Genomic DNA, 13496 nt, shown 5'->3' with positions numbered 1-13496 from the left:
AGTGTTTAATATTTATTGTGTATATTATAAATTAGTGTGGTTAGTTGTGTTTTTAGTTTTAGTGGACTATGCTGAATATGATTGTTGTCATTGGTATAATAATACTTGCGACTTCGAATCCTGAGCCCAAGAGTTTGTTTTTGATCTTTTGAAATAATCCTTCTTTCTTTTCTCCTTCCTTCAAATCTTTGCCTCCTTCCCCGTTTCCACCTGGTCCTGTTGTTGTTCCATCCGTCCCGTTCCCCGGCCCTGTTGTTGGTACTTGTGGCAAATTTGAAGGCTGTGTTGGTGTCACTTTTGAGGGGTCTGACGGTACATTTTGTATCACTAGTGAAGGTCCAAGTTCGGCTGGTTTTGCATTTGGTGTTCTGCTACTTGGGTCACTTAAATCTCCTATTCCAACATGTTCTTCGCTTACATCCTTCACTAGTTCATCCAGAACTTTCAAAACTTCTTCTTCTGTCAAATCTTGCCCCCTTAGTGATCCTCCTTCTGTTCCTTTTGACCCACTTCCTGATGTTTGATCCTGATCTTCTGTTCCTTTTTTGTTGATTATTTCTGAGATTTTGACTATAAATGCTGATCCGTTTAGGTTCTTTTGGTGTGGAACCATTTGCAGTGACTTTCTTACTTCGGTAACAAAATCATCTCCAAAATTCTTTAGTTTTATCAGGGAGTAGACTGAATTTGTTATACTTGAGAGGATGTCATTTGTTGCGTACTGTGCTATTTTGAAACCTAACCCTATTGAATTAAATGCTTCTTCTAATTCCTTCTTTTTCTCTGAACCTTTAGTTTTTTCTATTGCTAACTCAAATTCTCTTCCTACTTTATCTGGGATTGTATTTAGTTTCCAAAGAAATTCTGCCAATTCTTCCGGTTTGTTAACTTCTTTCGCTAGGTTAAGGTTCATAAAAAATACGAAGTACAGAGAATTGAACCCTTTTAGTACGTTGGCTACCTTCTGTTTGGTGTCAAATTGTTCTCCTTTTAACAACTTTAATTTCGGTACGTAATTTTGATTTTTCTTTTTCAACTTTTCACTGATTTCAACAAAGTCGTTTGCAATTGCTAATTTAAGGTTTATTAAGGTTTGCACCAGCGATTTGACCTCTTCGAAAATGAATTGTTTTAGTTTTACTGCATCTGTTCCTTGTCCTTCATATCTCCTTGGTTTTGGTTTAAAATCTCCCAGGAACTGTACAGCAAACCTTTCTCCTTCACCTACAAAAGATTTACTTGAATATAACAAACCCATTTGTCCAGTAATTGCTCTTGGATCTCCTGGTGATGGTATGGGTCCTGATATTGAGTCAGTTTGTCTGGTTACTGCATTTCTTGGAGAAGTACCATGGCTTCCTTGGTTTGAAGGTTTTCCTGATGAAGTTGTAGTAGTAGTAGTAGTTGAAGTTGAAGTTGAAGTTGTTGATGATGAAGAAGTTGTTGCACCCCCTACTCCAGGTACAACACCAACTCCCGGCGCAACTCCTACTCCTGGTACTCCAACACCGGGAACGCCAACACCAGGAACTCCAACTCCTGGCACACCTCCTCCACTAGGTTTACTAGGCGCTGGATCTTGTTGAGGACTTTGTTGAGCATGAGAACCACTTGATGCCAAGCCAGATTGTGGTGTTGTAGTTGGAGATGTTTGACTTGCTGAGGATCCTCCTCCTGGTGATACAGATCCTTGACCTTTTCCAGCCTTTCCTCCTGCTCCTTTAGATGAGGTAGATTTATTTTCTTCTTCCTCTTCTTCATCGTCATCGTCTTCCCCTTCTGAACTGGAACCTGACTCATTAATTTCAGTGTCTGATTTCAGTTCAAGTTCTTGAGATACTGGTTGTCCTGGCTTTCCTCCTGGCACACCTGCTACTCCTGGCGCACCAATTATTACTCCTCCTTGTGCTCGTACACCAACTCCAGGCATAACTCCTGCTCCTACTCCTGGAGGTTTTCCTGGTGAAGAAGAAGAAGCTGCATCACCTACACCAGGTACTACTCCAACACCTCCTGGTCCCTGTAGACCAGATCCTTGACCTTTCCCAGCCTTTGCTCCTGCTCCAAGACCACCACTTCCAGGCAATCCACTACTATCAGCTCCAACACCTACACCTGGTGCAACACCAACTCCTGGAACACCTACCCCTGGTGCAACGCCAACTCCGGGAACACCTCCTACACCTGGCACACCTACACCTGGAACACCTACTCCTGGAACACCTACTCCTGGAACACCTACTCCTGGAACACCAACTCCTGGAACACCTACACCGGGATCTTGTTGAGCGTGGGAACCACTTGGTCCCAATCCAGTTTGTGATAATGTTGTAGTTGGAGATGTTGGACTTGCTGAGGATGTACTGCTTGAAGATACTCCAGGCTGAGCTTTTGGGCTGCCTTTTCCGTTTTTAGATGAGGTAGATTTATCGTCTTCTTCTTCCTCCTCATCGTCATCGTCATCCTCATCCTCATCTGAACCGGATCCTGACTCATTAATTTCAGTATCTGATTGGAATTCAAGTTCTTGAGATACTGGTTCTTGAAAAGATCGAGTGATCATTGGTTCCGAAACTGGAGTAGGTACAGTCTTAGAGTCACCTGATACTGATACCGCTGACTTCCATACTTTTGTTGCTTTTGACAAGGCACTAATTGTCTTGAATGGGTCCTTTGAAGGTTGTGTTACCGCCGATTCTAGGGTTACTAGGGGACTGGGTTTAGAGGTTCTAGAACTTTCTCCCGCAGGCATCTTGTCCGCTCCAGATACAAAAATGACCGGAATGGTCAACAGAAAGTGTATAATATTCATCGTTGAGTGTTGGAAAATGAAATTTAAATTCCAATGTTACTCCTAAGCATAGGATGAAGTTTTAAAGAAACTATCTAGATAAGTAATTTTTATAAATAATTGTTATAAATTAATCGAATAAAAAGCTGCGTAATATAACATTTTTAGTCAATTATCAGGGAGCCTCTAGTCTCAGTGCATTTGAGACTATTCTGCTTTTAAGTGATAAAGTCCTACCTTTTTAAAACACTTGTTATTAAGAAAATTATCTCAAAACGAGTGTGTTTTTGTTTTATTTGTTTTTTATAGTAATTTGTAAAACATAAGCTTGTGTTTTACAGATATAGGTAGCAAATTTAAGGAAAAAGACTAAACACGGTCTTATACAGTTGTGTGTTAGTGTAATTTTTTCTAAAAATAACTCGATGATAAATGCACAAAAATAATGATGGATTTTATTAGTATATCTAGTGAACGAGTCTAATCTTGGGTTTATTGGACCTTTAATGTCATTGGCTAGCTCTTTATTTGAGCTCATTCTGCTAGCCAAACAATTAATCTATCGCATATTAAATTCCCCTCAATTTACATTTAAAACCATGATTTTTCTATCTAAATTAACATATATAATATGAATTTAAATGTAGAATTTGAATTATTGAAAAAAATGAGATTTTTAAGTATAGGATTACACACAATTTAATAAATTTGAATCTAAAACTCTAATTAACCACAATTATATTTTAATTAGATATTATTCATATATTTTTCATTAAAAACTTTGGTTTTATAATTTTTTAATAATTTTTTCGCCGTTAGAAAAAATGTTATGATATGCCTTTTCTCAACACAACCATAAATTCGAAAATCTAATCTAAATAGTTAAATATTTATTTTATAGAAATCAATTTTGATTAATTATTCATTCTATAACTGTAATTATTGAAGTGAATCCAATGTTTACATGAAGTTCATATTAGGTATGAGATTAAATGTTACAAATTTTAGTAAAAATAACATTGATTAGCGTTCTAGATTCCAACGAAGGCGGATATGTCTTTTAAGTTTCTAAAATATTTTTATATGTCATGAACTCAAAGTTATTTCTATAAGTTTACATTGTAGCGAGATGGAGGTTGGCAGTTTAAATGAACTCTTCCTTTTAACTCTAAAAATATTTGGGATTTCCAATTGTACCTAATGGTTCGAGAATACTGTTAACAATTTGATTAATTTCAGAGTATGTTTTCCCCTCAAAAAGCGGAGAGCATAAGATTCCCTAGATGAAAAGTTTACTACAATTTAACTTACGTAAAAATGTTCATCGTGTACGTATGTTGAATAGTTTGGGTCGTTTTTGACATAGAAACATATAGGATTTAGTTTAGAAGTTATTGCTTCCTTGAGAGATTGTAATTTGGGGCCTGGAGGAGCTGTATATTTATGATGTTTTCTAAATAAGCTTAAAAACATATTTCTTTAAAGAAAGTAAAATAGTTGACTCCAAAAGATAAAAAATCATGATGCCTATCTTTAATGTGTGAGGTAGAATCTCGTGAAATAGAACTTAAACTTAATATATATATCAATTTTTAATAGTTTGTTCAGTATATAATTGATATGAATAATGGAAATGATTAAGTGTATTTAAATAAAATATAGTATTGCTGGTTTAAAACATTGATTTAAAGAGTTCTTCAAGGAAGACAATGGATACAATCCAAGGTAAAAGATGCAATGTTAGATAACCATTAAATACGAATATTAAAGTTCGAATGGAGATACGGAAGTGTCAAGAACTCCGCATTTATCTGTACCCATGTTAGTTCTTTCAAGTCTCATGTAACCATCTTCACCCCAATCTGTTCCCCAAGAGTTTTTCACAACCCAGTATCTCTTTTTGGTGACTTCATCATATCCTTCACCTACCAAAACAACCGCGTGGTTCAGGGACTTTCCGCATTCTCCGGTGTAAACTCCGGATTTGTACTTGGCAAGTTCAGGGGAAACAGAGACGTAGACGGAACATGGTGAGGAGGTAAGTGATTTCGTCATAACTTCCTTTCCCTTGAAAACAAGGTATGATGGTACGGTGACCTTTTTAGCGGATGGTACTGAACACCTTTTAGTACGATCTACAAAAGGCAAGTCTTTGGCAGATACTAGACCATGTTTTCTGACATATTCGAAAGCTGACTCCAATAAACCGCCTTGGCAACCGTTGCTAAAGGTGTCGCAATCCACCAACTCTTGGACGCTGAGATCGTAACTTTTGTCAAAGTGGGACAAGTAATAACCCTCAACGGAACCCACAGTTGAGAATGCCCAGCAAGCACCACAATTACTTTGGTCCTTAACAGAGGTAACTGAAGATGATCTTCTCCAATCGAGGTTTTCACCAGTTAGTTTTTTGGGGTCAACATCCTCATTTGTATTTAAGGCCTTTTTCAAATTTTTTAAATAAGTGGTATTTGACAAATGGGTTAATAAATAGTAACCATTTGAATATGTTGCCTTTGGTGGTTTCATAACAGGGAATAGTCTATAGAATTCTTTTTCAGTGAGGTCACTGAATCTGTTGATACCCTTAACATAAGCCTCATCACCTAAAATAATAAATTAAATAATTGGAACTAACCTTTCTGTTCGAGAACCTCAAGATAGTTGGAACGGAAAGTTACAAGCCTGTTGAGACGCTCTTGTTGATTGACGTGACGCCTATTGTATTTGAAGTTAAACTCTTCAAATTCACGGTAGACCTCGTATTCAAGCTTAGGATCATCAGATAAGAAACCGTCGCCAAACAACCTAGTCAATTCCTCGAAACAAGTGTCACGCTTAGCCTTTTCCAAGTTCGGGAAGTCCCTAGTCAAATGGTCATCCAAGTCCTTCTTAAACTTATTCAACATCTTGTATTTACTAAAGAGAAAATAAGAAACAACGGAGACTCCAGCTAAAAAGAAAAGGACAACAACGGCCAAAAGAAGCCTCCTAGTTAAACCAGAATAGGACTTGGTCTGGGAGGATAAACTATCATCAACAGACTCCAAATCATTGTCGACCCTGTTATTAACAAGTCGTTCATTAGGGTTAGAAACAACGGAACTAACCATGGTTGAATCAAATTAACAAAAAATTAAAAATTAAATATTCCTATGAAACAATGATAGTATGGAAATATTCCAAAGTAAAAATGACAAATAGCAATTGAAATATAATGACAAAGATTTAAGTGTAGTGGTCAAAATTGCTATTTATAAGTTTCTTAATATTTGAAGGAAATATTAAAAATAACTAAATGAAAAGCAGAATGTCAAATAATTATTTATAACAGAAAATAAAAATCCCCATTTCAATCAAAAACATACAACTAATGATAGAACACATATAACTAGAATATGTATTTCTATTCTATAATAGTTATGTTAAACTTCAATATGTATACAAATATAATAGACAAGGATAACACAATTATCCTAAGATGAGTATAACACTGGTGTTATTCCCACTGACAATATTCCACAGGTGTTGTCCATACCCTTATTACGTGCCAATCTTAGGAAGCCGTTTTCGCCCCAATCTTCTCCCCATGAGTTCTTAATTATCCAGTACCTCATACCTGTTTTTTTATCGTATCCTTCCCCCACCAGCAAGACTACGTGATTTGGGTAGTGACCACACTTTCCGTTGTAAACTCCGCTTTTATATTTTACAAAATCATGCGATAAATTAATTGGAACAATTGTGGGTGAAACCACAAGCGATTTGTTTAATATATCCAGTCCGCTATTCACAAAGTATGTATTTACAAATTTCTTTTTATTTTTGGTATAATTGCATTTTCCTACTTTAGCTGTATATGGTACATCACTCGATGATGATAAACCATTTGAACAGACGTATTCCATGGCGGTGAAAGGTGAGCCTGTGTAACATCCATTGCTGAATTTGTCGCAATCCACCAACTCCTGTTCACTCAAGTCAACTGTTTCGTCCCTGTAAACTCTATACAGGCTTTCAATTGAAGCCACAGTTGAGAAGGCCCAGCATGAATAACAAAGTGTAAAGTCTTGATCCTTAACCCTGGTAACTCCATTGGCCTTCCTCCAATCAAGGCCTTCTCCAGTTAGCTTTTTAGGGTCAACATCCTCATTTGTATTTAAGGCCTTTTTCAAATTTTTTAAATAAGTGGTATTTGAAACGTGATCTAATATATGATCGTTGTATGGCAAATTAAAGTAAGAAAATTTTCTGGATGGGAATAGTCTATAGAATTCTTTTTCAGTGAGGTCACTGAATCTGTTGATACCCTTAACATAAGCCTCATCACCTAAAATAATAAATTAAGTAATTGGAACTAACCTTTCTGTTCGAGAACCTCAAGATAGTTGGAACGGAAAGTTACAAGCCTGTTGAGACGCTCTTGTTGATTGACGTGACGCCTATTGTATTTGAAGTTAAACTCTTCAAATTCACGGTAGACCTCGTATTCAAGCTTAGGATCATCAGATAAGAAACCGTCGCCAAACAACCTAGTCAATTCCTCGAAACAAGTGTCACGCTTAGCCTTTTCCAAGTTCGGGAAGTCCCTAGTCAAATGGTCATCCAAGTCCTTCTTAAACTTATTCAACATCTTGTATTTACTAAAGAGAAAATAAGAAACAACGGAGACTCCAGCTAAAAAGAAAAGGACAACAACGGCCAAAAGAAGCCTCCTAGTTAAACCAGAATAGGACTTGGTCTGGGAGGATAAACTATCATCAACAGACTCCAAATCATTGTCGACCCTGTTATTAACAAGTCGTTCATTAGGGTTAGAAACAACGGAACTAACCATGGTTGAATCAAATTAACAAAAAATTAAAAATTAAATATTCCTATGAAACAATGATAGTATGGAAATATTCCAAAGTAAAAATGACAAATAGCAATTGAAATATAATGACAAAGATTTAAGTGTAGTGGTCAAAATTGCTATTTATAAGTTTCTTAATATTTGAAGGAAATATTAAAAATAACTAAATGAAAAGCAGAATGTCAAATAATTATTTATAACAGAAAATAAAAATCCCCATTTCAATCAAAAACATACAACTAATGATAGAACACATATGATAACTAGAATATGTATTTCTATTCTATAATAGTTATGTTAAACTTCAATATGTATACAAATATAATAGACAAGGATAACACAATTATCCTAAGATGAGTAAAGTATTGGATTTAATCCAAAAGTTAAGATTCCACATTTATCTAAACCTTTTTTGGTTCTTTGTAATCTTAGGAAGCCGTTTTCGCCCCAATCTTCTCCCCATGAGTTCTTAATTATCCAGTACCTCATACCGGTTTCATGGTCAACTCCTTCTCCGACTAATAGTACAGCATGATTTAATTCACCACCGCATTTTCCGGTGAATATACCCCCACTGTATAATTTGAGCTCTTTGGTAACAGCGATTCCAACTACAGTTGGCGAAATAACTAATGACTTGTTTACAACATCATTTCCTTTAAGAATGGAAATGGAATCAATAAAAACTTTATTCTTGATACTTGGCTTACATGGTGAAACAATTCCAGTGTATGGAACTTCTGACTCGAAACTGACTCCTTTAGAGTGAATGTATTCAAGAGCTGTAATTGGTAAACCACCAGCACAACCCATGCTCGACTTGTCACAATTTACGAGTTCTTGCTCACTTAAGAAGTAAGACTTGTTTTTGTACAATCTGTATAAACTTTCTACAGAAGCTATTGATGAGAATGCCCAACAAGAACCACAATGGTCACCTTGGTCTTTGATTGGACTGACGGCGTCCGTTCTAGCCCAGTTAAGGTTTTCACCAGTTATCAAAGATAGGTCCTTTATTTCTTCAATACCTTTAGCCTTTTTAAGTTTGGAAATATAGATAGGATTCTTGTGGGACATTTTTTTAAACTCAAGATGTTTTGATAAAGAAGTGTAAGTCTTTGGAGGAGTAATTACAGGGTAGAGAGCTTTAAACTCTTCATCAGATAAATCAGAAAATTTGTTAAGGTCCAATGAATAAGGTTCAGTGGGCTTGTGGGTTTTAACTATATGATAGTTCTTTCTGAATGTTAGAAACCTTTGTACTCTTTGGTCAAAACTTCTGTGAACTTTCTTGTACTTTTCTACAAAGGCGTCAAATTCAATCAACATATCGAGTTCGCTCTCTGCGTCGGAGGTAATTTTTCCAGTTTGTCGAATCTTGACAATCTCTTCAACAAATCCGGCCCTTTTAGATGGGTCCATAGAAGGATAGTGGGATTCTATATGCTCGATTGCTAAAGATTTGAAATTTGTGATACTTTTAGATCTGAAAAAAAAGTATGTTAAAATGGATGCAGAAGAAAGTGCCAAAATAAAGAATGTGAGCAAGAATGATATTAATAATCTCTTTTTAATAACTATTTGCCTCATTTGACTGAGTATAGGGATAGAGCTCGATGTAGGAACAACAGTTTCATCATCCCCTTGAGGAAAATGATCGTCAAGAACCGTCATTTTCCTTAAGAACTTATTAAAGTGGTATGTAGGGGTATGAATTAAAAATTAAAAAGTGATACTAGATCGGGGAATGTAATAATACAGATAAATACCCGGTACAAATTAAAACAAAATTAAAGATCAAGAATTAGAGGATCCAGGTATAACGAATTATCTAAGGGACGGATGGGGTAGAATAAAGAGGAATAATATTACATGATAAATTACCCCATACAACGGTATCTGAGCTTGGAATCTCTGTAAATACTTATACATTTGACTCCATGTAACTTGATATACTTTAAAATAATATTTTCTTTATAATTTATCGGTTAGCCGCCATAAATTGTTCTCCTTCCCTACATACACTCAGATTCCATAAGCTCATTCCCGAGATACTTTTAAAAATTATTTTCATTTAAATATACTATTATTTCATTGATTAATTTAAATTATTCGATATTATCCCTCCTTCTTGATGAATTAACGCCTCATTCAGATTTTTATACTTTACACATAACATATGATTATTACTCTTCTTCCTCTGTACATTTTTTATTATTTATTAGTCATTTATTATAACTTTTATTATACTTTTAAAATGTAAAATAAAAAATTGATATCAATTACACAAGTGTTATTACTGATATAAATGTATAAAATACAAAAAATTAAAGAATTTAAAAATAGATTAAATTCAACAAATTAGTCCACGTTTTCAAAACTTGGGACTAAATGACATAGCGACCGGCGTATTCGCTGGTGAGATAGTGGTGAAATAGAGGGGTTAATCCAACAGTCAAGATTCCGCATTTATCATTCCCCTCGTTGGTTCTTTCTAGTCTCATAAAACCGTCTTCACCCCAATCTCTTCCCCAGGAATTCTTAATTATCCAGTATCTCTTCTTGGTCTTGGGGTCATAGCCTTCGCCTACAAGTAAAACTGCATGATTCAAATTCACAGAGCAGTCTCCGTCATAAATTCCACTCTTGTAGTCGAAAAAACTATCGGAAACACCAATAGTAACAAGGACTGGTGACAATATTAGCGATTGATTGAAAACGTCAATGCCCTTATTAACTAGGAACAAATCAATGTAATAAACGCCCCTATCATACTCTATACATGTTTCTTCCTTGGAGTGGTATGGGACAACGCTCGACTTTGGTAAACCTTTGTTCTTAACATAGTCTAGTGCAAGGTCGGCATATCCACCACTGCATCCTGAGCACCTAGTTTCACAGTTAATTAGGTGTTGTTCACTTAAATCCAAATCGACGTCCTGTAGCAATTGGAAGATGCTTTCCACAGCTGCTACAGAAGCAAAGGCCCAACAACTAGAGCAGTCAAGTCCCTGGTCCTTAACTTTAGTGACAACGTCTGGACGTCTCCAATCAAGGTCTTCTGGTGTGATTTTAGAAGAGTCGTAAATGCTGTTGTCCAGGTTCTTGGCTCTTTTAAGCTTTACAAGATACATCGGATCAGACATATGCCTTTCCACAAACTGGTTGCGCTCGTTTTTGTCATTGAGGTCCATACTAACTTTAATTGGCTGGTAATTTAACAACAATGAGCGTCTTTCTTCTAGGGTGAGGTCACTAAATTTATTTATTCCCAGTCTGTAGCCCTTTTCTCCTACAAAATCGATAATTTTATATCAAAAATAATAAACTAACCCTTTTGTCTTTTAACCTCAAAGTATCTTTGACGGAAGATGAGATGCCTCCTGGCACGTTCTGCATGATCGTATCTTTTCTTAAATTCGGTCATGAATGTATCAAATTCTACCAGGGTTTCGCATTCCAATGCATAATCGTTGGAAATGATCCTGTTTTTGTAGAGTCTGATAAGTTCATTTCGGTAAGATTCCTTGAGTTCCTTTCCCATTCTAGGGTAACTTTTATCCATGTGTTCCAAGAGCTTGTTTGAGAAATTAGTGACAGACAATGACTCTGAAACAAATGTATAAATAATAATTGAGGCTGAAATGGACAGGAAAAGAAATATCAGGAAAGAGACGAGGACGTTTCTGAACTTGATTTTCCGTGGGCCAGACGGAAATGAATCAACATCCCCGGTGAGTTCTCTCCCTAATTTAATTCCTTTATCGAGTCCAGACGATTCAAAATCGTGTATGGAAGAGATTGAATCGGCCATGGTTGAGTTAAAGAACTGAAAGGAATCATGAACCCGACTTGGGGAGGAACGCCGAACAAAAATAATAAAATTCACAAAATAATAAAATAATATAAAATTATCTTAAAGGAACAATTTAAAAGAAACTAGAAAGATAAATATACAATGTAAATGAGAATACAAACATATTAAAAATGGATATATTTTAGTACTTTCTTACTGTTTTTCTTAAGGGAGTTTTGGGAGCGTTGTTCCTGGCCTCTCTTTGCCTCTTTTCTTCTTCCTTTCTTGCCTTCTCGGTCCTTTTCCTGGACTCAGCTTCTTGTTTCTCCCTTTCTAACCTGGCTTCTTCGGTTTCTACTTTAGTGAAGGATGGGTTGAATCCAACGGATAATATATCACATTTGTCGAACTTTTCATCAGTCCTAACGATTCTGGCATAACCGTTCTCACCCCAGGATTGTCCGAAGGTGTTCTTGATGATCCAGTATCTGGACTTGGTTTCTTCGTCATAGCCCTCACCAACGAGTAAGACGTAGTGGTTGAGATTCTTGGCACAAGGTCCATCATAGAGACCGCCTTTGTATGACAAGAATTCCCTGTGCATTGACATGGCAACAACGGTTGGAGAGATAACGAGGGATTTGTTTAAGATATCCTTGCCGGTCATGAATACCTTTGAGCCAATTTCAAACTTCTTGGAGGTAGTTGAGTTCTTGCATCTTGATCTGACACCAGAGTAAGGATATCCAAAGGCAGATGAGACACCATTGGATACGTAGTCGAAGGCAGAAACAATGTTTCCCTCCTTTTCAGACTTGAAGTCACAGTTCAAGAGCTCTTGGAAGCTAAGGTGGACGCTTCTTTCCTTGTTGTAGATCTTGAACAAACTTTCAACAGAGTCAATGACGGAAATGGCCCAGTCAGATGGGCTGTTAGTTCCTTGGTCCTTGACGTAGGTAAGAGCATCAGCCTTTCTCCAGTCAAGACCTTCTCCAGTGATCTTGTCAACGTCAGAGACCTCTACGCCACCTCTTGCGGCTTTCAAGCTGTTCAAGTAATCAGGAGATAATTCAACGTTGATCTTTGAAACTGGGTTAACTTCAGCCTTCTTGGCTTTTGGCAAGTTGGTAATCCTGGGGAACAATGAACGGAGCTCTTTGTCGGTCATATCGGTATAGTTGTTGATTTCCCTAGTGTACAACTCCTTTCCGGTCCTGCTCTTGATGTCGTGGTAGTCGTTGCGGAAGTAGGTGAACCTTTCCCTGCGTTCCTTTTCGTCCTTGTGCTTCACGGAGTACTTAGCATTGTAGGCTTCGAACTCGAGGAAGGTCTCGAATTCCAACCTGAAGTCATCAGAAACGTAACCCTTTTTGAAGAGTGTGACTAATTCATCAACATATTTTTCCCTTGAGTCGGCATCCAAGAAGTTGAATTCCTTGTCAATAAGAGATTCAAGGTCAAGTTTAAAGGTCTTGGCTTGGTTGGCCTTGACGATGAAAACTGCAGAAAGAATAGTTGAAGTGATAGCAATAAGAATAAGTGAGAGGGTAGAGATGATAATGAGCCTCCTCTTTCTCAAGATAGTCTTGAAAGAAGAGGATTGAATTTCAATCTCACTAGCTTGGTTGTGGCACTCCACATCATCAAACCTATTGCTCACCAATCTTTGGTTTGGGTTAGACAAAACTGCATCAGCCATTTTCGTAAAAGGTGATCAAATCAAACAAGTAGTGACGTGTTAAGTTAATAAAAACTGTGAAGCACGTAAGGTTAAATAACCCGACATGAATTACGTCATGCAAAAATATGGGAAAACGAATATCGTAAATTCTAGCTCTCTTTCACTCGGACCTCCGGCTCAGAATAACTTATTTGTTTATTAAAAAATGTTTGCCTAATCGAGATTCCGAATTTCTGGCTCTAATACATACTTTTGATAATGTAGGGTCCCATAAGCATTATTTGCAATAATGCTTCTAAATGAACATATTATATCATTCTTATAATGTGAAAGTGTTATTTTAATTTTTATATAAATAGCCCTTTCTTCCCCC

The 13496-nt window shown here is 36.5% G+C and overlaps 6 protein-coding genes across 6 annotated transcripts, besides 12 other annotated features; all 6 read right to left on the bottom strand.

Moving 5' to 3' along the window:
• Positions 1-58: 58 nt before the first annotated feature.
• Positions 59-2812, bottom strand: TA03755 (sporozoite surface antigen, putative; the record flags this gene model as incomplete). The annotated part of the gene is made up of 1 exon (XM_949884.1): positions 59-2812. The coding sequence occupies one exon, from the start codon at positions 2810-2812 to the stop codon at positions 59-61; it is 2754 nt and encodes a 917-aa protein (XP_954977.1).
• Positions 65-133: a sequence feature (1 probable transmembrane helix predicted for TA03755 by TMHMM2.0 at aa 894-916).
• Positions 122-127: a sequence feature (GPI-Anchor Signal predicted for TA03755 by DGPI v2.04 with cleavage site probability 0.59159994 near 896).
• Positions 2759-2812: a sequence feature (Signal peptide predicted for TA03755 by SignalP 2.0 HMM (Signal peptide probability 0.910, signal anchor probability 0.002) with cleavage site probability 0.441 between residues 18 and 19).
• Positions 2813-4555: 1743 nt separating this feature from the next.
• On the bottom strand, positions 4556-5904 carry TA03750 (cysteine proteinase precursor, tacP, putative; the record flags this gene model as incomplete). Its single annotated transcript, XM_949883.1, has 2 exons — positions 4556-5397; positions 5430-5904. 2 exons carry the CDS (start codon positions 5902-5904, stop codon positions 4556-4558), a joined length of 1317 nt encoding a protein of 438 aa, XP_954976.1.
• Positions 5710-5778: a sequence feature (1 probable transmembrane helix predicted for TA03750 by TMHMM2.0 at aa 43-65).
• Positions 5731-5904: a sequence feature (Signal anchor predicted for TA03750 by SignalP 2.0 HMM (Signal peptide probability 0.000, signal anchor probability 0.972) with cleavage site probability 0.000 between residues 58 and 59).
• Positions 5905-6267: 363 nt separating this feature from the next.
• Positions 6268-7628, bottom strand: TA03745 (cysteine proteinase precursor, tacP, putative; the record flags this gene model as incomplete). Its single annotated transcript, XM_949882.1, has 2 exons — positions 6268-7121; positions 7154-7628. The coding sequence occupies 2 exons, from the start codon at positions 7626-7628 to the stop codon at positions 6268-6270; spliced, it is 1329 nt and encodes a 442-aa protein (XP_954975.1).
• Positions 7434-7502: a sequence feature (1 probable transmembrane helix predicted for TA03745 by TMHMM2.0 at aa 43-65).
• Positions 7455-7628: a sequence feature (Signal anchor predicted for TA03745 by SignalP 2.0 HMM (Signal peptide probability 0.000, signal anchor probability 0.972) with cleavage site probability 0.000 between residues 58 and 59).
• Positions 7629-7994: 366 nt separating this feature from the next.
• On the bottom strand, positions 7995-9320 carry TA03740 (cysteine proteinase precursor, tacP, putative; the record flags this gene model as incomplete). Its single annotated transcript, XM_949881.1, has 1 exon — positions 7995-9320. The coding sequence occupies one exon, from the start codon at positions 9318-9320 to the stop codon at positions 7995-7997; it is 1326 nt and encodes a 441-aa protein (XP_954974.1).
• Positions 9141-9209: a sequence feature (1 probable transmembrane helix predicted for TA03740 by TMHMM2.0 at aa 38-60).
• Positions 9159-9320: a sequence feature (Signal anchor predicted for TA03740 by SignalP 2.0 HMM (Signal peptide probability 0.005, signal anchor probability 0.840) with cleavage site probability 0.005 between residues 54 and 55).
• A 713-nt stretch (positions 9321-10033) lies between these two features.
• TA03735 (cysteine protease precursor, tacP, putative) lies at positions 10034-11460 on the bottom strand (the record flags this gene model as incomplete). The annotated part of the gene is made up of 2 exons (XM_949880.1): positions 10034-10938; positions 10980-11460. 2 exons carry the CDS (start codon positions 11458-11460, stop codon positions 10034-10036), a joined length of 1386 nt encoding a protein of 461 aa, XP_954973.1.
• Positions 11260-11328: a sequence feature (1 probable transmembrane helix predicted for TA03735 by TMHMM2.0 at aa 45-67).
• Positions 11284-11460: a sequence feature (Signal anchor predicted for TA03735 by SignalP 2.0 HMM (Signal peptide probability 0.000, signal anchor probability 0.978) with cleavage site probability 0.000 between residues 59 and 60).
• A 184-nt stretch (positions 11461-11644) lies between these two features.
• On the bottom strand, positions 11645-13141 carry TA03730 (cysteine proteinase precursor, tacP, putative; the record flags this gene model as incomplete). Its single annotated transcript, XM_949879.1, has 1 exon — positions 11645-13141. The coding sequence occupies one exon, from the start codon at positions 13139-13141 to the stop codon at positions 11645-11647; it is 1497 nt and encodes a 498-aa protein (XP_954972.1).
• Positions 12938-13006: a sequence feature (1 probable transmembrane helix predicted for TA03730 by TMHMM2.0 at aa 46-68).
• Positions 13142-13496: the final 355 nt, after the last annotated feature.

Source organism: Theileria annulata, chromosome 3 (assembly GCF_000003225.4).
Source record: "Theileria annulata chromosome 3, complete sequence, *** SEQUENCING IN PROGRESS ***".
NCBI lineage: Eukaryota > Apicomplexa > Aconoidasida > Piroplasmida > Theileriidae > Theileria > Theileria annulata.
Note: the sequence above shows the minus strand (reverse complement) of the source record. Positions and strands in the feature narration are given on the sequence as shown.